The following is a 21,999-nucleotide window of genomic DNA, read 5'->3' as shown; positions in this document are numbered from 1 at the left end:
CGGTTGCTGGGGGCTGGGGGGAATGTCAGGATTTAGGGGTGAGTCCGGAAGTGCCACTGCAGATCTCACGATGGTCCTGAAGGTCAGTGGCATTGCCAAGATGGCCACATAAGTAATGACAGTGGGTTGATTCAGCCTATTCGGAGCTTTTGTCTACCTCTCCCAAGACCAGAGACTCCTGCTCACCCCATACTCCTGCTGCCCTCCTTGGTCTGGTGTGGGAGAGGCCTCTTGCTCTAGCCTGACCTATCAAGACAAGCCACATGACCTTCTCTTCCCACTTCTAGCAGGAAGTGTGGGCCCTTCCTATGTGTGTATTCTGCAGCCACAGAGTCAGTGAACCTTGGGTGGAAAATATCTTTTTAGATGTGTCTGTACCAAGCATATGGACCTTTTGGTTTTTTTTTTTTTGCCATAGTCCTTGAGCATGTGAATATCACAACCTTTTATGTAACACAGTGTCTTGAGTACCAGATGTCATCTCAAGATGATTTACGGTATACAGAGGGCTGTCTATAACTTTTGTGCACATTCTAAGTTACTTTACAGAAGAGATTTGAGCTTTAGGTATTTTTTGTTTTACTTTGTCTTGATTTATTTACTTTTAATTAGCATACAAACTATAAAATTCAGTATGGCATCCTTAGTGTTTTTGTTGGTATGCTCAGGTATTTTAGATTGATCATTAAAGATTTTGGTGACCAACAGGAAACCGAGAACCATTCTCATTGGAAGGCCTGCAAATGCCCGTACAGAGCTGGCATGGGTCCCACAGAGATTCTGAATTCCCTTCCTCCGCCAGGTACAAGGACAGAAAGGCAGTGACTGGGCGCCACAATCCGCATGCTCTAGTGCTCAAAGAGGTGACCGAGGCCAGTGCTGGCATCTACACTCTCGCCCTGTGGAACTCTGCAGCTGGGCTGAGGCAAAACATCAGCCTGGAGCTGGTGGTGAATGGTATAGGCCGGAAGGATGGGAGAAGGGATGAGTCCCGGGGTGTGTGGGGTGGCGATGGGAGCAAGCTGACTGTCTATTTGCCTATGTCCCCAGTGCCTCCCCACATCCATGAAAAGGAAGCCTCCTCACCCAGCATCTACTCCCGCCACAGCCTCCAGACCCTCACCTGCACTGCCTATGGGGTACCCCAACCTCTCAGTGTCCAGTGGCACTGGAGGCCCTGGACACCTTGCAAGACGTTTGCCCAGCGCAGCCTGTGAGTATGCCCCCCACTGTACCCTATTCTCCCTAATCTCTTCTACTACACACAAAATCTTAGTTCATCCTTTATAGGTAAGGAAACAGGACCAGAGAAGGGAGACAAAATTCTCAGTGTCAAAACTATAAACCACAGAGCCTGCCCAAATGTTGAGCCATGCTCCATACACCCAGCTCCATGTCAGAAGGACAGGAGGAGCTGGGTGGGTGTCGTGGCATGTGCCTGTTACCCCAACACTTGGGAGGTGGAGGCAAGAGGATCAGGAATTGAAGGTCATCCTTGGCCACATAGTGAACTTAAAGTCAGAATAACAGAAAACAGAATAGACAAGGGAACCTAGGAGGACATTCTGGGCAGAGACAAATTAGACATATAAGGAAGAGGAGAGGAGGCAGGTGCCACGTGAGCAGGAACTTTGAAGTCGTCAGGGAGCCAGTAAAGGGCTTTCAGCAGGAGAATGACAAGTCAGGTTTGCCATTTAGTGAAAGATTATGTGGTCACATGCTAGAGACTGAACAGAAGCCAGGAAAGGAGTCTAGCCCCACCTGCTGGCCCAGAGGCTGTGGCTCCTGAGCAGTCAGTGGGGAAGCTCAGAAGTGACAGATGCAAGGCTCCTGAGGGACTCTTGTGAACCACGCAGCCTACAGCTTACCTGGTGCCTCCATCCTTGCTCCTTCTGGTGATCCACTATCAGGCCCTGTGTCAAATGGCAGACAGGGTCCTGGGTGCTCCCTCCCCACTCTGCAGATAAAGGCAGACAAGATGTCCTCTTGCCCCACTTGCCTCATCTCAGGATGAAGCCCTGGGCATGCCTAGGGGGAGAGAGAAGGGGAGTCAGCTGGGGTGGGGTCTGTGGGACTGAGTGGTGACGTGTGCTCCTCCTGGAAGCTGGGTGAGCACATGCAAGCTGGACTCTGAAGGACGGCACAGAGCAGAAGTAGGGCAGAGCCGTGTCCGTGCGGAGGAAGGATTGCAGGACAGCAGCCATGTTCCAACCCCTCATTGCCCTTGTTCCCAGCCTGAGAGCTGTCTCTTACTCACGGTGCTGCGAGCCAGTGTCTGAGGATGACAGTGGTGTGGCCCACCCAACCCCCCAGCTTAGGTCTTCCCTGTCCTTAGCCCTGATCTGCCCTTGTCCCTCTTGGTCCACGGCAGTCGGAGACGGCAGCAGCGGGATCGCATGCCACAGTGCCGAGACTGGAGGGAGGTGACGACTCAGGATGCTGTGAACCCCATCGAGAGCCTGGACACCTGGACCGAGTTTGTGGAGGGGAAAAATAAGGTACGGATCATAGGGCGAGAAAAGTCCCAGGTGCAGGCAAGTTAGGGTAGTGAGAGAAGACAAAGAGGAGGGAGGCTGGGTGAGCTCCCTCCTGCCTGTTCTCAGTGTCTACCTGGCCTGCAGAGCTCTGGGAGCTGCAGCAGCCAACCAGGTGACTTTTCTGCGCTCTCTGGGCCCCTGCTTCCCTGCCTGCCTGTGAGCCAGGCCTTCCCAGACAAGAAAACTGAGATCCAGGAGGAGAATCCAGCTGCCCACAAGTCCCAAGTCTGGAAGGGGATGGGGCTGGGGGCTGACTAGGTCTCCATAGCAGGCTGGTGAGCTGCTTGACCAGGAGGGGGAGGGGGACTGAACAAAGGCACCCACTTCCTACAGTCACTTCCTGTTTTCCTACACACCTCCAGAGCCTCTTCCTGTTCCAGGCCTGGCCAGGAAGTGCCCGGCTTGGGGTGGGGGTGGGGGTCTTTGGATGGTAGGCAGGGCCTTTGGCCCTCTCTCCTCCCCTACTTTTCAAACTCCCTAGTCCCTAAGGGCATAATTTTTCTAGACTCCTGGGATACCTCCCTACACGTACGTATACACACCTCCTCTACTACCCTGGACCTTGAAGAAGTGTTCTATGCCTTTGGACTAACTTGGGCAGATCACAAAGACCTTGCACAGTGACCAGCTCCTGACCTTAGGCCATAATTTAAAGAGACTGGCCCTGATGTGACTCATTACTGTCTGGATTTTAACCCTTGCTTAGAGAGGCCCAGTTGCCGAAATGACTTTTGACCCCCTCAACATAGCCACAGTCTGAGACACACTGTCTCTTGGTTTTTTGAGGGGACACCTGTCTTATCGTCTGGGCTGTCTCTAGACTTTGGCCAAACTATTCCCCCATTTCTAGTGAGCACAGTAGCCTCTTTGATGAGAAGGAGGGTCTAGGTAAGCAATGGAAATTTCTGCCTCTGTTTTGGGTAGACGGTGAGCAAGCTGGTGATCCAGGACGCCAATGTGTCAGCCATGTACAAGTGTGTGGTCTTCAACAAAGTGGGCCAGGACGAGCGTCTCATCTACTTCTATGTGACCAGTGAGTACCAGACTGTCCCCAAGCGGTACCACTTCATCTAAGCAGTCCTGGGTGCCGGGAATGAGCTGAGTTTCTAGTGACCATGGGAGCACCCAGCATGGGATTACCACCCCTACCACCATGACACAGAGTGGGAGATAAATTTAAGGATGCTCCGCTGTAGACTGGGTGCTGGTCCAGTGGAATGGGATGGTACCCCCAGCAGAGAAGTCCCACCCTTTCTCATTTTAGAGTCCTGTGTGCATTTTGGCCTGGAGAGAAATTCCCATCATTTATTCAGATTTTCAAATGAGTTAGTGACCTCTAGAAAGAAAGGGGTCACACTTGCTGGGTTCAGGAGTATGGATGAAGTCACCTGAAAGGGCAGGTGGTGAGCAAGAGAATGGCGCTGGCAAACGCTAATGAAATCATTCCAAGGACAAACCAGGGTCAGAGGGTGGTCAGTTGCAAAAGAGGAAGGGGGTCCGCTTGGTCTGGTGATAAGAGTTTAAGGACCTGGCCTCCTGGGATTGTGTGGACAGCTCCCTGCTTGGCGCATAGCTAAGAGTCCAAAAGGTAGGCGTGCAGAAGGAGCCTAACCCCAAGGGGTGGGGCTGACTTTCAAAAGTTGGTGGGTCCTTTTTTCTGGGAGGGGAAGAAAAAGGAGAGGAAGTGGGTTCTAGACAGTATGAAAGCCTGGATACACATTATGTACACCCGTGATTAAGAACTGATTGCGTCGCAAGGTCAACGGTGAAGTGGGAGACCTACCCTACGGCTGGTAAGGTGAGCAAACACGGAGACATTGTCTCTCGGATTCCTCTCTCTTCCCCAGCCATTCCGGACGGCTTCAGTATCGAATCAGAGCCTTCCGAGGACCCCTTAGAAGGCCAGTCAGTGCGCCTCAGCTGCCGGGCGGACAACTACACTTACGAGCATCTGCGCTGGTACCGGCTCAACCTCTCCACGCTACACGACGCTCAAGGGAACCCCCTACTGCTCGACTGCAAAAACGTGCACCTGTATGCCACGCCCCTAGCGGCCAACCTGGAGGAGGCGGAGCCCGGGGCCCGCCACGCCACCCTCAGCTTGAATATCCCCCGAGTGGCGCCCGAGCACGAGGGTGACTACGTGTGTGAGGTGCAGGATAGGCGCAGCCAAGACAAGCACTGCCACAAGAAGTACCTGTCCGTGCAGGGTGAGATGGGCGTGGCAAGCAAGAGAGGGAGGGGCCACGTTTCGCAGCCTTTGCAGATTCTATCTAGGCGACCTCGGATAGCACAGCCCTGGGTGCTCGAATCACAAGGCTGGGTCTTCAGGAGCACCCCTGCAGCCCAAACTAGCCGTAGAAGTACTCAGTCCTTCGCATGCTCAGTATTTCAGTGCCACGTCCAGCCCCGCATTACAAACGAGCTACCTTCTTGGTTTCTGCGCCTTCATTTAGTCCCCTCTCCACTCTGTCCCAGCCCTCGAAGCTCCTCGGCTCACGCAGAACTTGACCGACCTCCTGGTGAACGTGAGCGATTCGCTGGAGATGCGATGCCCGGTGGCCGGAGCGCATGTGCCCAGTATTGTGTGGTACAAAGATGAGAGGCTCCTGGAGAAAGAGTCTGGTAGGGAAAATGGCCCTGGATGACGGACAGCGTCCGGAGGTCTACAAGCCGATGTCCCCACCTGAGCTGAAACCTTCATCCTATCACTTGCAGGAATCGACCTGGCAGACTCGAATCAGAGGCTGAGCATCCAACGCGTGCGCGAGGAGGATGCGGGTCGTTATCTGTGCAGTGTGTGCAATGCTAAGGGCTGCGTAAACTCCTCTGCCAGTGTGGCAGTGGAAGGTGCGTCTCCGCCTGGCTCTGTCCAGCTCACTTCACACACCCAGCAGGCACTCTCCCGTGGCTACTTAATGAAGTGGTACCCAAGCACGAGGGCCACTTCCTGCTGGGTACATACTCCCTCTCACCCACTATTTATCCACCCAGGCTCCGAAGATAAAGGCAGCATGGAGATTGTGATACTCATTGGCACTGGCGTCATCGCTGTCTTCTTCTGGGTCCTCCTCCTCCTCATCTTCTGTAATATGAAAAGGGTGAGGGTCTCCCTCCACCAAGGTTCTCCATCACCTAACGGGGCATCCCGTTTCCCCATTCCATTCTCATCCCAGCAAGCCCTTAAGAGTCCCATTCTGGTTCATCTGTCAATGTCCTGCACTGGGAATCTTCCCCACCCTTCCATGCTGGGTTCCCAACCCGGCAGAGGTTGCCTGTTGACCTGCCCTCTCCTTGATTGAGAACTCAGAAGCAAGGGCCATGTGCCCTAGGCAAAATATATCCAAGCCACAGTGGTATGTCCAAATCAATGAGCTGTCTCCACCCCCACCCCCAGCCTGCCCACGCAGACATCAAGACGGGCTACCTGTCTATCATCATGGACCCCGGGGAGGTGCCTTTGGAGGAGCAGTGTGAATACCTGTCCTATGACGCCAGCCAGTGGGAGTTCCCCAGGGAAAGGTTACACCTCGGTGAGGCCAGCACCCAGCTTGCCCTACCCAGCATGCACCGCCTGGCAGAGACAGCTTCAGCTGCCACAGAATCAAGCAGGCTGAAGTGACAGAAATCCTTCCATTCTTAGAACTTGTGCCAGGATGGTCTGCCTGATTCCCACCTGGCCTGACCAGTTCCAGATGAGCCTGACTCCCCAGAACCACAGCCAGGGCTCCCAGTTCCCAGGCCCTCGAGGTCATTTCCTGCTGCTCTGAGTAGGGTGGACCTGTCCCACCTGCCTGGAGAGGATGCTGGGGCCTTCCTGTCTGTCTCTCCTCTGTTCTCCAGCTTTCCCTCTCTAAGACTCCACTCCCTACTCCCTTCCTGTTTGGCAGAGAGGCTTCCATTTTCCTTCTGTCCCAAGCTCTTGGGACAGGTCAACCCTGCTGTCCATCCTTCTCCATCCTCACCCCCCCCCCGACCCCTATACAGCTCACCTGGAGCTGACCCCCTGCCTCCACAGGGAGAGTCCTAGGCCATGGGGCTTTTGGGAAGGTGGTAGAAGCCTCAGCTTTCGGCATCAACAAAGGCAGCAACTGTGATACCGTGGCCGTGAAGATGCTGAAAGGTGCGGGGCTCGCGGGTAGAAGGGACTGGGCGGGGGGAGGGACTCCGTGTGGGACGGCGATCCAAGGGCAAGAAGGAAAACAGAGCTACAGTCCCAGCCACGATTCCATAGAAAGGCGAAGGGAATCAAATCCAAGCCTCTGCCTGAACCCTCTGCCTCTCTAGGGTCAGCAGCACGTACCAGGGCCCCAGCGCAGCCTGCACTCCCAGCACCAGCACTGAGCACGCTTTTGCTAAGGCAGTGTCTCAAGAGGGTTGAGCAAATTGGGAAAAGTCCCAGGACAGGTTTGGCATTGTGCCACGCCCCTCTTTGTCTCCCCCAGATGGCGCTACTGCCAGCGAGCACCGTGCCCTGATGTCAGAGCTCAAGATCCTAATACACATCGGTAACCACCTCAATGTGGTCAACCTCCTGGGGGCGTGCACCAAGCCGAATGGTATGGAAATGAGATGCCCTGGGGAAAGGACCGGGCAGTGGAGCCATGTGGGTCCTAGGGTGGGCCCATGTTGGAGCCGGGCAGGGTACAGCAAGCAGAGCGGCAGTGCCGCTGCTCTGCGGGCATCACCAAGTGCCTGGCTTCTCTCTGCCGTGTCATAGGCCCTCTAATGGTGATCGTGGAATTTTGCAAGTACGGCAACCTCTCCAACTTCTTGCGTGCCAAACGGGATACGTTTAGCCCCTACGCGGTAAGTAGGCACACCAGCCTGTTGCCAGAGCGCAGTTAACACCATGGTGGGCTGCGGATGGAAGTCCAAGATGAAAAGCAGGCTAGCTTTACACTTCGCTTTGGCAGGAGAAGTCTCCCGAACAACGCAGGCGCTTCCGCGCGATGGTAGAAGGCGCCAAGGCTGATAGGAGGAGACCTGGAAACAGCGACAGGGCCCTGCTCACGCGGCTCCTAATGGGCAAGGGAGGAGCACGGAGGGCCCCCCTTGTCCAAGAAGGTAAGAACTTGGCATCCTCTTGCCTGTGTCTGCCTGGCCCAAAGTCTCGCAATTGGCGCCCAGGGATAACTTAGCCTGCGACACTCGGTGCAGGATCTTCAATGGAAGAACTGTAAGCCTCTGCTTCATAAGAGGAAGACACCTGTAGGCGGAGGCTGCTTGTTCGTTTTCCCAGCGGCTCAGACCCGAAATAATCACACTGAAACTATATTGTTACAACTGTTTGGCCTTTTAGCTCACGCTTCTTATTGACTAACTCTTTTATCTTATATTAACCCATTTCTATTAATCTGTGTATCACCACATGGTTGTGGCCAACGGGTAAGATTCCGTCCAGTGTCTGGAGTCTTTCTCCTGTAGCAGCTACATGACTTCTCTTTGACTCTGCCTACTCTTTCCTCCTCTAGCTGCTTGGAATTTCCACCTTGCCCTATTCTGCGATGCAATACGTACAAAGCACCTTCTTTATTAACCAATGGTATTCACAGGATACAGAGGGGAAGCCCACATCAAACACCCAAGAGGCAGGCAATGAAGTTTAACTTGGTATCACAGGATAAACAGCAATGCCTTGCAGACAGGGTCAGGGAGGGCTACAAAGCCAAATAGCTGGTGCAAGAGTTGATGCCCCAGAGTCATGAAGGTAACAGGTATAAACAGGGTGTCTAGTGTCTGGAGTCTCCAGGGCCGGGATGGGTGCACAAATGTTAATATTGGAGTGGAGATGGAAGATGAACTACTGTAGAAGCACCTCCTGAGCTCCCCTCCTTCTGTGCAGCTGAGGACCTATGGCTGAGCCCACTGACCATGGAAGATCTTGTCTGCTACAGTTTCCAGGTGGCCCGCGGAATGGAGTTCCTGGCTTCCCGCAAGGCAGGTCCCCAGAACCCGACCAGGTCCTTTTCAGAGGAGAAGGGTACACAGCCCTTGGTACAGATAGGCCTGGTTGTAATTTTACTCCACAGTGGCCTCGGGACCACTTCAGATCTATCCCATTTTGGAGGAAACTCAGCCCAAAGCAAGGAATCCCCTGCCCCAGGTCTCGAGGCTAAGCATCGGTCATGGAATCGGCATGTCTGAGTCCCTAACTCACTTCACCTCAATCCCATATGTCTTCTCCCATTAATCTCTCTCCAAATGAGCAAGATGCAGGCAGGGCAGGGTGTACCTACAGTGCCTCAGAGCTCTAGGCTGAGATGCTGCTCGGGGGGGCTGAAGCCAAACTCACTACCACCTCCATCCCTTCGCCCCTAGTGCATCCACAGAGACCTGGCTGCTCGGAACATCCTCCTGTCAGAAAGTGACATAGTGAAGATCTGCGACTTCGGTCTTGCCCGAGACATCTACAAAGACCCTGACTATGTCCGAAAAGGCAGTGTGAGTGCAGGCCATGAGAGGCAGGGGACTCGGAGTGGGGAGGGGGGAGGGAAAACACAGTGGGGAGTCCACTTGGTCTGCCAGGCTTCATGCCCAGCTGCTGGGAGAAGCACTCTTCCTAGGAGCTCGCCAAATGTGCTGGTTGCTTGTCTTATTGCTTAGATGAAACACTGGACAAAATCAACTTGAGGAAGAGTTTGTTTTGGCTGAAAAGCTCCAGGGGATACTTCGTGATATAGATGGCGTAGTGTCCGGAACAGGGGGCTGCTGCTCATACGGTGTCAGTTAGGAAGGAGAGAGTGATGAGCGCTTGTGCCCAGCTAAGCTTGGCTTCCTTCCACTTCTCAATGGTGGCCTCGCTTCTCCCTTCTTTTTCTCTTTTGTATTTAGCCTGGGACCCATGCACACAGAATAGTACAGCCCACATTTAGGGTGGGTCTTCCCATCTCAATTAACCTATGCTAGATAATCCATCACCGACAGGCCCCAGACACAATGGCAGGGTTACTGGCAGAGCTCAGAGAAGGGTGCTTGAATGAGTGCGCATAGCTGAGTGAGGTGTTATGCCAGGGAGAAGAAGAAAGGTGGTTGGAGATGGGGGGAGTCCAGGGTGTGGTGTGATGGCCACCCTATCCAGAGTGGCAACCCCACAGAAGGCTTTTGTCCTTCATGCTGACTCACAGGTGTGGGAAGCAAATGCAGGGAGGAAATAGGTATGCATTTCTGCCTCCCACCTATAAGCTGTCAGGAGAAGGGACTGGTAACACTAGTGGGATGCAGAGAACAGTCTGGATGGGTTCCCAGATGCAGCCATACGATGGAAGGAGACAGATAATGGGGGAGCATCATTAAAAGCTTGAGGAAGAGGGGATGAGTAATCTGCTTCTGGTGTGGGGACAAAGTGAGTTGATTATCGTTTGTCAAGAGGGAATATTGGTGGTGTGCGTGATACATTCCCGCAGGAGGCTGAGTTAAGTCTCTCCAACTAGAGGGGCAGATACAAGATCCACCCTCAGAAGCAGACCGTGGGGATGCATGCCTGAACTAAAGAGGAGCAGGCAGGAGGATGACAAGTTCAAGAAAGATCAGGGAGAGGGAGAAGGAGAGGAGCAGAGAGAGAAGAGGAGAGGAAAGAAGAGGAGAGGAGAAGAGAGGAGAGAAAAGGAGAGGGAGGGAAGGGAGAGGAGAGGAGAAAAAGACAGAAGGAGAGAGAGAAGGGAAGAAGAGAGAGAGACAGAAGAAGAGAGGGGACAGTGAGAGAAAATAGAAAAGGTGATGGGAGGGGGATGGAGAGAGAGGTAAAAAAGATGAAAATATCTGGGAACAAAGGACAACTCTTGGGAAGAGAGGGGAGAAAGACAAAAAGGAAAGAGAGGGGAGAGAGAGGTAGAAGAAGTGAGGGAGAGAGAGAAAGAGAGGGCGAAGAGAGGAACAGAAAGAACTCGGGGTCATGGCTATCCTGGTGTTTGGCCTCATCTCTCTCCCCTCCACCACTCAGGCCCGACTGCCTCTGAAATGGATGGCCCCTGAGAGCATCTTCGATAAGGTGTACACCACGCAGAGTGACGTGTGGTCCTTCGGAGTGCTGCTGTGGGAGATTTTCTCCCTGGGTGAGTAAAGAGCAAGGTGCCACCTCAGCAGAGGGAAGGGGATCACCTGCCTTGGGGGGGGGGGGGCTGGTCATACAACTGCAGCTGTGTGTGGATCTATTAGCTCAGGGCCTTCTGAGGCAAGTGGTTCAGTACTCATTCAGTTCTATTGCTGTGAAGAGAAACAATGACCAAGGCAGCTCTTATAAAGGAAAGCATTTGGTTGGGGGTTTACCTACAGTTTTAGTTGGTAGTCCATTATCATCATGGTGGGAGCATGTGGCGTGAAGACGGGCAAGGGGCTGGAGAACTAGCTGGGAGCTACATCCTGATCCTTAGATTGCAGACAGAGAAAGACTGGGGCCTGGCATGGGCTTTTGGAACCTCAAAGGCAACCCCCAGTGACACATTTCCTCCAGCGAGGCCACACCTACCAGTCCTTGTAATCCTTTCACATAGTTCAGCTCCTTGGTGGCCAAGCATTCAAATATATGAGCTTTTGGGGGCCATTCTCCCGTAAACCGCAAACCACCGCATTCAGTTACACCTGCTTACACAAATCCCACATGGGAACAGGGTGAAGGCCTCCTGAAGGGTGGAAGAGGACGATGAGCAAAACATCAATGTCACTGAATGGCAGTCACAAAACATTGTTACTAAAAAAGGAGCGGGAAGATCCTGGGAAGTTCCAGACTTTGTTGAACAGGTTCTGTGAGGCTGTACCCCTATCCCAGGAACTAGTCTCACAACCCACGTTGACTATGTGGGTGCTCGTGGTACCCTAGCAAACAAGCAATTTCACCAATCCTATTTTAAAGATTTATTTGTTTGTCTGTTTATGTGGTGGGAGAGAGAGAATATGCACATCTGTGTATGGGTTACATGGGTACATGTGCTTCTGCACGTGCCCTTGGAGGTCAGAAAAGGACATCAGGTGTTCTGTCTGTTCCTCTGAGGCAGGGTAAATCCAAGAACTAGGCTGGCATTTTCTTAGCTATTCTAGAAGCCAGCAATCCCCAATGATGCTCCTGTCTCTGCCTTGTTTGGATCTAGGGTTACAGGCATGTGCCCCATGCCCAGCTTGTGACCTAGGTGTTGGGATGTGAATTCTTGTCTTCATGACTGAGCTGCAAGTGTTCCTAACTGCTGAGACATCTCTCTGGCCCCATTCAGCCTCTTTTAACTAGAAGAAAAACTAGAAGGGGGGCACCTAGCAGCTAGCCCAGCCCCTGGGTAGAGACATCATACTGACACCAGAAGCAATGTAGAAGAGAGGAAGAGACAAAATAGGCTGGGCTTGCCAGATGGTGGTGGCACACACCTTTAACCCTAACACTCGGGAGGCAGAGGCAGACAGATCTTCATGAGTTCAAGGCCAGCCTGGTCTAGAGAGTGAGTCAGGACAGACTCCAAAGCTACAGAGAAACCCTGTCTTGAAAAAAAGAAAAAGATAGGCCGGACTGAACAGAGGGGTGCTCCCCACCCCACCCACTCCACCTCTTTTCTCCCATCAGGGGCCTCTCCGTACCCTGGGGTGCAGATCAACGAGGAGTTCTGCCAGCGGCTGAAGGATGGCACGCGAATGAGGGCCCCAGAGCTGGCCACTCCTGCCATGTGAGTCTCCTGGCTGGTCACACAATTGTTGGGGGACAGGCATCGAGGAAAAGGTGTGCAGTCATGGGGAATGGAGAGAGCTGGTGCGGATCTTGAGATGGAAGGCAGAAAGAGAAGTCTCTATGTATGGAGTACGGTCTCAGGGAAGGCATGGGGACACTCAAGGAAAGGAGGGCATGGAGTTGTGGGGCAGGGGATGGTAGTCAAGCCCAGAAAGGAGAGCAGGCAGGCAGGGGGTAGCACAGGGACATGACATCTGTGGTAGACACGTCTCACTCCAGCACTGATCCATCCACTAACATCCCCCAATCCTGGACCCACTGCTGGGTCATCCTCAGGAAACCCGGAGCCCATAAAGCAGGCCAGGTCCCCGCCCCTGAGGACACATGCTGATGAGATGGGACACAGACACTCTGGGAGCACCTGAGAAGCACTAGAAACGCTTTAGGGACTGAAAATGTCTAGAGAAGGATGGGGACAGGCAGGAGAGACGGTCAGTACTAAATCTGAAGTAGAAACAGCAGAACAAATGGACAGACTTCAGTCCGTTTTGTGTTTCTATAGCATACTGGACACTGGACACTTAATAAGGAGCAGGGGAGGGTTCTGTAGCTCAATTTTGGAAGTTCAAAAGCAGACACACACACCTCTTTGTCTAACTCAGCTCTGGTGGGGGCCTGCTGCCTGCACCCCAGTATAGCAGATGGCATCATCCCGGGAGCACATGAAAGTGACAGATCACATAGTGAGACAGGAAACAAGTGCCTGCTCTCAGGAGACCCCACCCCTCAAGACGAGCATTAATCCAGTCATGAGCCCCCTTGATCTCTCAGCGGGTCCCATCTCTGTAAGGTCCATCACCTCCACCGTGGTCAACTATTCTAGGGACCAAGCTCCCATTACATGAACCTTAGGAGGACACACTGCCTATCCAAACTGCCATAATAACCCAGGCGATACAGGAGTGATGGGGTCGGCTGGTGGGAGGGTCATAGTGCACTCAGACAACAGGTCAACAGCCAGCTGCAACCCACAGACGCCACATCATGCAGAGCTGCTGGTCTGGAGACCCTAAAGCGAGGCCGGCTTTCTCCGAGCTAGTGGAGATCCTGGGAGACCTGCTCCAGGGCGGAGGCTGGCAGGTGAGCCCCATCTTTGTCCTTTCCTGCTGCCACCCATGGCCCAATCCTGAGTTCCTGCCCCGTCTGTCTTTCTAAGTCCCTCTAAGCCCCGGTCACCTGTCAGTTACCAAGCAAGGGTCATACATGTCTGACCTCAAGTCCACGGGCCTATCCTCCCACTGCCCACAGCTCCATCTCATTCAACATGAAGCTGGGCAAACACCACCAGGGGCTGCTCTAGCTGCCATACAGATCGATGGTCAGAGCCTGCAAGGCAATGCGATCCTCAAACACAATGGTAGCAAATTTGACACAAATCAGAATAATCTGAGAAGATCCTAGGCTGAGAAAATGCCTCTGTAATATTTTCTTGTAAGCAGGACCGAGAGCATTTTCTTTTCTTTTTTTTTAAGATTTATTTATTTATTATGTATACAACATTCTGCCTCCATGTATGCCCGAACGCCAGAAGAGGGCGCCAATTTCATTACAGATGGTTGTGAGCCACCATGTGGTTGCTGGGAATTGAACTCATGACCTCTGGAAGAGCAGCCAGTGCTCTTAACCACTGAGCCATCTCCAGCCCCAATGGTAGCAAATTTATCTCCTGGCACCCCTGAGCACAAAAACACTGGACTTGTGTATCCTCCATGTCTCCCTTCCCAGAAGCAGCAGCTTGGGACTGATACCTTATGCTCTAGAACCTGACTCAAGAATGCCCTGCTGAGGCCTGTCCTGTCCCACTTGCCTGGACCTGGAAGGGCGGTTGGAAGAACTGAACAAGGCCAGCCCGGCAGGCATCTAGCAACCTTCACACTTGGCCTGCTGTGGACATTAAAGTGTGCTAGGGCTCACCATAGACACACTCGATCACAAGCACAACCCAATCCCGACCCTGTGGCCGAGGTTGAGACCACAGTAGTCCTGAGTGCAGCGTTAAGACTGAGGGTGGGCATGGGGTAGCCTCTGACCCTGGAAACTTCTCGCGTTCCTGCCAGGAGGAGGAAGAGGAATGCATGGCCCTGCACAGCTCTCAGAGCTCGGAGGAGGGTGGCTTCATGCAGGCGTCCACCACAGCTCTGCACATCACCGAAGCCGATGCCGAGAGTAGTCCACCCAGTCTGCATTGCCACAGCCTGGCAGCCAGGTCGGTGTCTCTCTCCCCAGGGCTGGGCATGGGTCTGATGGTGACAGCGGTTTGGAGATGTCATGTTTTAGGAGTCCTCAAGGAAGAGCAACGTACAGTGACTTGAGAGGTCTCCTCCCATGAGTGTCTTAGCCCATTGCTGTAACAAAATGCCTGAGGCTGGGAGCTCTAAAAAGAAAAGTGGCCCATTCAGTTCCCATCAATGGAGACTGAAGAACATGGCATCCACATTTGCTTATCTCTAGAGAGAGCATCGTGGCAGATGGTATCATGATAGCAGAAGCACATGAAGAAGAAAGCTTGTGGTGAGAACGGGAGCCAGAGGGAGCCAGAGGCCCTCGCTGCTCTTCTTACAGCACCTCAGCATCTTGAGGGCCAACGTTCTGAGGCTGTTGCTCCCATGCACTCGGCCACACCTCTGTGTCCCCACATGGGGGATGAAACTTCTAACACACGGACCATGGCGACACACTCTAACCATATCCAAACCACAGGACCGGCCTCCTCCAAATCTGTTTCTCTCTCCTTCATCCCACTTTCAAGAGAGCATCCATCTTGAGCATTTTTTTCTTTGTGGACACAAAGTAGAGTAGCAGCTGTGTTTGGGCCAAGATCCCTCCTAGGGTGCAATTGCTGTTTCTTCTCCAGAGTATGTCCCCAGGACCATGGACAAGGCCCTCAGAGCAGCGAAGACCACACACTCACCATATCCCAGGAGTGAAACAACCTGTTTCTAGAACTCTGGGTCCAAGGTCTCTTACACTTGGCTGTTTACACCCCTACTAGATTGTACCGTTCATGTTCTCGCCAGCATGACAGAGGCTGGGACTCCAGGACTCCTGCCTCATGTGCATCTCCTGTCCCCTAGGTTCAGGACAGCGACATGCCTGGGGACGGAACAGCATGTTGTTGCTTGCCAGACTACATTCACCAAGCCCCCCAACACCCTGTGCACACAGTGCATATGTGGGCAGGGCAGTCAGTAATTAATAACAGGAAAATGGCCTGCCTCGTCCCAGTGGCCCATTCTGAGGAGAAGGTCATACCTGCCACTGGACTCCATACCATGCTCAGCCTGGGGGTAGCTACTCCCTCCCTTCCCACAGCAGGGCCCCAACACTGGATTCAGTTCTCTTCTGCAGGAGAGAAAAGGCAGTGCAGGGAAGGAGTGAGGAGGGGCATGACAAGGTCAGCTGAGCTGTGCCATGGCACCAGCGTGGAATCTGGGGACCAGTCCAGATCTTGGACCTAGGCCCCGCCCATACTCTGCCTCCAGCTGGAAGGCCTTTCTCACTGGGAAGAGAAGCAGCCTGAGCGATGGGAGAAGCTAGGATGAATTCATCAGAACCTTCTGTGTCCTCCCCACAGATACTACAATTGTGTGTCCTTTCCTGGGTGCCTGACCAGAGGGACTCAGACTCCAGGTTCCTCCAGGATGAAGACGTTTGAAGAATTCCCCATGACCCCTACAACCTACAAAGCCTCCGTGGTAAGAGCAGGTGGAGGGAGGAAAAGCAAGCAAGACTTCTAAAGTATTTTCATTTTTTATTAATTTGTAAATTGTACATATTAATAAATGCAATGATATTTCAAGACGTGCAACTAGAATGCACTAATAAAATTCAGCTTCCTGCCCGGCGGTGGTGGCACACACCTTTAATCCCAGCACTCAGGAGGCAGAGGCAGGCAGATCTTTGTGAGTTCGAGGCCACTCTGGTCTACAAGAGCTAGTTCCAGGACAGGCTCCAAAGCTACAGAGAAACCCTGTCTCAAAACAACAACAACAACAAAAAAAATTCAGCCTCCCTTTATCTACTTCCTCTCCCTCTTCCCAACCTCTACTAATGGCTGTTCTACTTCCAGGTCAACCGTTTTTTAGCTTCCACGTGAGAGAACGTGCCGTACTCGTCTTTCCGTGCGGCTTATTTCACTTAGCGTGGTCTCCTCCAATTCTATTCATTTCCTGCAAAGAAAAGTGTTTTATTCTTCTCTGTGGCTGAATAAAACCCCATTGTGTGCACACACCACATTTTTCTGTTCCATCCTCTGTTGACGGCACTTTGGCTGGTAGTCGCTCACCTACCGTGAGTCAGGTCACAGTACACAGGCATGAAGGTGTCTCCTTGGGAAAGTCCTTGAAAATATCAAGCCCAGGGAACACCTTAAGCTCTTCTGCATCTTGGTGGTCATTCCAAGTTCTCCTCTCTCAGCTGCTGGTCATTCTCACACGTGGCCTCCCTGCCCATTTTATCCCAGCTGTGTAGAAACCATGGCTTTTAAGGAAAGAGATGAAGAGAGAGAGAGAGAGAGAGAGAGAGAGAGAGAGAGAGAGAGAGAGAGAGAGAGAATTGGAGTCAGTGAGGCAGCTCAATGGACAAGCTTACAACCCTGAGTTCAATCCCTTCCAAATGGTGGAAAGAGTTAATTTGACTCCAAATTGTTCTCTGACCTTCAGACACACACTGTGACATTCATGTATATTCATATATATACATATATGTGAATGGGGGCAGAGAGCTCACATTCCAACTGCCTAGGCCACAGAAGACCCTGCGGGTGGTGGTTGGCACTGCTAACCCAGAGAGCACAAGTGTCATTGAGAGAGGTTAGGATGTGGGGAACAGGAAGTTTGCAGGGTGTCCACTCAGTCGTGGACACCTTATGTCCTCAGATCAGGTCACATGTGGTGAGGCTCTGTGACACTCAACAAGTGTGTCTGTTTGTAACTGATGAGCCTGGCTCTCCAGGCCTGAACTCAGGTGGCCGAGGGCTTGGGGTCAGTGCTACAGCTTCAGACCTAATTCCATCCAACAGGGCCATGGATCCTGGACACAGTGAGCTGTGGCCTAAGAAGCGGGGGTGATAGGGTCTTCAGGAGGGGGCCCTTGAGAAGGCCACAGATACCTAGGCTTACGTCTTCCGCACTCAGTGAAGACCTTTGGGAATAGCTCTGACATTCCAGCTCTTGCCTCCTAGGGGACTCAGAATGAGTACATGCTCAGCCTGTTGCCCTCCGGTCTGGAGTGTCCCACGGACCAGACACAGCTCCTCCCCTCCAGACCTCCACCAAGGCCATAGTTTCTCACTGTGTGTCAGAGATGTGGCCCTCTCTACACATTCTGTTGGGCTGGAATCGACTGGCCTAGCTCAGTCCCCACAGATATACCAGTCCCCATAGATATAGGTATAAGGCCAGCAAGGCTCAGGTTCCTCGACACGTGGCCCACAGGTTTGGCTGGTTCTCTCCCCACAGGATAACCAGACAGACAGCGGGATGGTGCTGGCCTCGGAGGAGTTTGAGCAGATAGAGAGCAGGCATAGACAAGAAGGCAGCCTCAGGTAAGGGCCTCCAGAAGTGGGCGTGCCATCCTCGGGAGGGCCCTGAGCGGGCGCCTGCTAGTGCAGCCGGGACCGGGCAGTGCTCCGGCACTCTTGCTGGAAAGATTTTGTGCCTCCTCCTATTTTCTCTATGTTTTCAAAATGAGCGTCTCTGAGACCCAAATCACTGCTCCACCCAGTACCCTGCCCCACTCCCCAGCACCAAAGGGGATGATGACGGTGGAAATCCAAATCTCCACACTTCCTTAAACAGACGGTTCCTTGAGGAGCTAGAATAAAGGCACTCGGCTCATGCCTGTGATGTACCTGAGGAAGTCTCTGTGTGTGTGTGTGTGTGTGTGTGTGTGTGTGTGTGTCTGTGTTTCTGTCTGTGTGTATTTGTGTCCGTATCTCTATGTGTATCTGTGTATGTGTCTCTGTGTGAGTGTATCTGTGTGGGTGTGTATGTGTGTCTATGGGACTGTGTCTGTGTGTATATATGTATATCTATGTGTGTGTATCTGTGTCTCTGTGTCCATGTGTGTCTGTGTCTTTGTGTATCTGTGTATGTATTTGTGTCTATATGTGTCTATGTGTGTATGTATGTCTATGTATGTGTGTGTCTGTGTGTATGTGTGTCTGTTCTTGACATATCATGCTAAAGAGAACCAGGCCCAAGTCACAGCAGGAGGGCCAGTTGGGAATAGTCCCATGAAAGCCATGTGTCACACAGACAGTAAACAATGGAGAAGGCTAAGCTTAACAGAGAAGAGCAAAGACGCTGGCCCAAGTCTGAAGCTCCAGAGGCAGCTATCTTGGGAAGGCATTGCTTCAGAGAGGTTGGTGAACTGGAGGGGATTGCTGCCTGGTGACGAGGGAAGAAGAAAGTTCTGAAAGATAAGATAATGACCCTACAGAAGTAAGATGATGTCCATAATTCAGAGGAAGAGAGGCTAGGGGAAGAGACTAGAAGAGGAGGAAGAGAAAGCATTTATTGCAGAAGCTGCACTTCACCAGGACAGCAGCAGAGGGCGCTCCTGTTTGCACAGGTTTCCCTGGAAATGCATCAGGATGAACTCTTAAAAGGAGTAGCATATCACTGGGCAGGTGCTGAGGAATAGGCTGTGGATGGGCGAAGTCTTAGGAGGAAGAGGGAGTTGACTGGCCCAGGTCCTTCCCACTTTTTTTAACCCTTGGGCCACACTCTTCATCAACTCTTCATCAACTCCAATTATATCATTTGTTTTTTCAAATGGCCATTCAGGATGCAGACTCCACACTCTGCAGAACCCTGTTCCTCCATGGGTGGAAGGCGAGCTTGAGAGATGTAGGTTTGGATCAGGCTGCAGGCCCGCATGGAAAGTGCTGGCTGTGGCGTTGCTATAGAGCAGGACGGTAGAGGTTTTGGAAAGGATGCAATCAAGGGGACCTGCGGTGAAACTAAAGATGTGGGTCTGGGATGGCGCTTTTGGATGAGGGAACCTAGGAAGCCACCAGTCTCAGTTTACCTTCTGCTGCTGTCATGGCAAACCTGAGCCTGGGTGGCTTAGAGGAAGCAGAAGTGGAGTTGATGTCCTTCGAGGCTGAGAAGTCTGAAGGTAGAGTCCCGGGGTCTGGTGGGGTCCTTCTTGTAGCGTGACCCCACAGCAATGTAAGAGCACTGTGAAAGAGGACCCCAGTTTCTCTGACATCAGTCCATTGCCCGAACCAAATCATCGTGCCACACAGTGGCACTGAGGATTGACTTTCCCGCTTAGGAACCGTGATAACCCTTGCAGGGGGTCAACCTGCTACTTCTGATGTAGGAAATTCCAGCATGAGTGTTCACAAAGAGAAAAACACACATTCTCTCCATCCGAAGTTACTGCAAAACTAAAACAGGAACGCAGAAGGATCTTTATTAAACAGGGAAAGCTGAGGCTGGAGAGAGCTCTTTCTGCCATTTCTGAAGCCCTGTGTCGGGGCTTGGGGCAAGAAAATTGTCCCTGTCACATCAGATCTGGCTGCTGTGCTGGCTGATGCCAAATCTGCACCTCAGAGCATCTGTGCCTGCACCACGCTCTGCTGTGTCTGGTAATTCCAATCAGACCCTGACTCGGGGTCCTCCTCACTTTGCTTATTAAGACCACCCTTCCTGTCTCAGCAGCTGTAAAGGTCCTGGCCAGCACATGGATATCCCCAGAGGACACCCTGACCCCCAGGGGAGGCGTCGGCGGCCCACCCAAGGGGCACAAGGAGGCAAGGTGTTTTACAACAGCGAGTACGGGGAGGTCTCCCAGCCTTGTAAAGAAGACGAATGCTCACCATCTTCCGGCTCCCCATTCTTCACAGACAATGGCTATTAAGGAAACACTCGGCAAGGCCTCCTACCCCCTGCTGACACCAGGCTCTGGCGACTGGTCTGGAGGACATCCCTAGCAGAGCAAGGCTGGAGGCCCAGACTGGGCATTCATCTCTAACTCCAGCTCTGGAGGAGTTTTCTATCCCCCCTCTACAGTCTTCCTAGCCAGGAAGAGTCACACTCAGACACAAGGGCTGAACTCTGCACCACCCCTGCGCCCTTCATCAAACAGTCATCCTCACCCTCACAGTTCAGCTGCCTGGTAGCTCAGCGTTCACAGATGCTGGCCCTTGGGTAGGCACTCCAGCAAAGAACCCTTCTCCAGCACCTGCTTTGATCACGCTGGTGGGTAACAGGATTCTGATAAAGAATACATGTGTCTGAGAGTCACACAGTGGATCCAGGTCGAGTTAGACCACAGCCTCCACGTCCTGGTCCAAACACGATCCCCCCTCCACTTGAAGTCCCCTCCCCTCCCCGACTTGAAGTCCCCCACTTCCATCTGTCTTCCCGTTTCTTTCTCCTGGCCCACCAGGGCTGAAGAGAGCTGATCGCATTTCCACCTCAAAACCCGGAAGGATGAATGGAGGAGAAGTCCTCTAAACACTCACTAGCCCTTGGCAACTGTGTGCAATGAGAAACCCCACAGCGAAGCAGCACCTCTGCCCGAGTGCTGAGAAGATCCATTTTTTTATTATCAGAAGACCAGGCGCTGCTGTGAAGGATATACTCATCAAAGAGTCGTGTGGGAAAGGAGCCCGAGGACAGTCCTTCTGAATCTCAGTCCCCAGCACCTACCTGAAGGGCCATCATGGCACACCAGTCACAGCTCTCGGTCTCTCTCCTGAAGTCTCCCAGGCTCCATGTGCATGGCCCAGAACTTGAGAAACCCTTGCTTGGGTCTTTCTGCTAGAGCCAGGATCTGTGGATTCTGTCAAAGAAGGCTTTGGGTGCTGGCACAGAGGACCACATGGCCCGGGGCCATTCAGCCATCGCTCCATGTCCCCAGGTCCCTTGGAGGCCCCTGCCTTGTGCTAAACCTATACTTATACCTGATACTGACACCTGAACAAATCAAACCTTCGTCCTGAGAGACTGCACCATGGAAGCTGGGGCCTTCCTGCTCAGAACCCCTCCAGCCTGGCTCAAACTGTCCAACCTGCAGAGTCCCATCAATCCCAGCTCCACCCCCCGCAAGAGCGCTTGCAGGACAGGCGACCATACAGCAAGCAGGGGCTTGCTCGGCAGACCCTCCCCCACTCAATGTATTGTTCCTCTATGATATGTTGAATGCATGTATGACTCTCATCTTCTTTGTCCCCCGTGGCCCTCCCCCACCCCCACTCCTCCACATCTAACCTGTCTGTGGGATTGAGTCTCAAACTTGCCTCGTGGAAGCAGAGAGACTGTTTCTCTCAGAGGACCAAAGGCTACAATGGGGGCGCAGAGCCCTTCTCACCCCTCCCCCACGTGTGTATCACCTGTCTGTGTCACCTCTCCTGCCTTGTAACTACAAACATACAAAATGTACTGGGGAAGAAAAACATACTCTGCCCTTTCAGGCAGTGTTCTCTGAAATGATCTAAGATATTTAACGAAAGATAATAATAAATTTGATGCCAGTCTTTGAGTTATAATGAATGGATTCTGAATAAGCTGTCTGTCAAATTCTGGTCTTCACCATATATAGTCCAAAGAGGCCTCTGGGCTCAAAGGAACCATGGCGTGGTCCCCTTGCTCACATTCCCCGAAACTGTCAGCAGAGGGCGCTGACGAGACATTAGATTGCCTGCTCAGCTTTCACCTACTCTGTCTACACCAGCTTGCTTACACACACGTTCTCCTAATCCTTACTTCATCTATAATGTAAAGTAGTGCTTTCTTGCCA

At 52.6% G+C, this 21,999-nt stretch overlaps 1 protein-coding gene across 2 annotated transcripts in view; it reads left to right on the top strand.

Annotated features, from left to right (window-relative positions):
- The window catches only part of Flt4 (fms related receptor tyrosine kinase 4), a 41,560-nt gene extending 19,808 nt beyond the window's left edge, over positions 1–21,752 (top strand). The window contains exons 9-30 of one of the 2 annotated variants that reach the window (XM_075992800.1): positions 803–957; positions 1,051–1,213; positions 2,372–2,498; positions 3,462–3,570; positions 4,385–4,747; positions 5,016–5,162; positions 5,256–5,387; positions 5,532–5,638; positions 5,935–6,070; positions 6,556–6,660; positions 6,983–7,096; positions 7,258–7,346; positions 7,454–7,604; positions 8,383–8,477; positions 8,859–8,981; positions 10,480–10,591; positions 12,085–12,184; positions 13,221–13,326; positions 14,304–14,452; positions 15,821–15,941; positions 17,706–17,791; positions 19,914–21,752. In XM_075992800.1, coding sequence (XP_075848915.1) covers positions 803–957; positions 1,051–1,213; positions 2,372–2,498; positions 3,462–3,570; positions 4,385–4,747; positions 5,016–5,162; positions 5,256–5,387; positions 5,532–5,638; positions 5,935–6,070; positions 6,556–6,660; positions 6,983–7,096; positions 7,258–7,346; positions 7,454–7,604; positions 8,383–8,477; positions 8,859–8,981; positions 10,480–10,591; positions 12,085–12,184; positions 13,221–13,326; positions 14,304–14,452; positions 15,821–15,941; positions 17,706–17,791; positions 19,914–20,115 — 2,992 coding nt within the window. In that variant the 3' untranslated portion in view covers positions 20,116–21,752. The remainder of the gene's footprint in view (positions 1–802; positions 958–1,050; positions 1,214–2,371; positions 2,499–3,461; positions 3,571–4,384; positions 4,748–5,015; positions 5,163–5,255; positions 5,388–5,531; positions 5,639–5,934; positions 6,071–6,555; positions 6,661–6,982; positions 7,097–7,257; positions 7,347–7,453; positions 7,605–8,382; positions 8,478–8,858; positions 8,982–10,479; positions 10,592–12,084; positions 12,185–13,220; positions 13,327–14,303; positions 14,453–15,820; positions 15,942–17,705; positions 17,792–19,913) is intronic. The other variant, XM_075992801.1, reaches the window with a different exon arrangement.
- The last annotated feature ends 247 nt before the right edge of the window (positions 21,753–21,999 follow it).

Source organism: Microtus pennsylvanicus, chromosome 11 (genome assembly GCF_037038515.1).
Source record: "Microtus pennsylvanicus isolate mMicPen1 chromosome 11, mMicPen1.hap1, whole genome shotgun sequence".
NCBI classification, from domain to species: Eukaryota; Metazoa; Chordata; class Mammalia; order Rodentia; family Cricetidae; genus Microtus; species Microtus pennsylvanicus.
The sequence above is the reverse complement of the archived record's forward strand: the minus strand, read 5'-3'. Positions and strand labels throughout refer to the sequence as shown.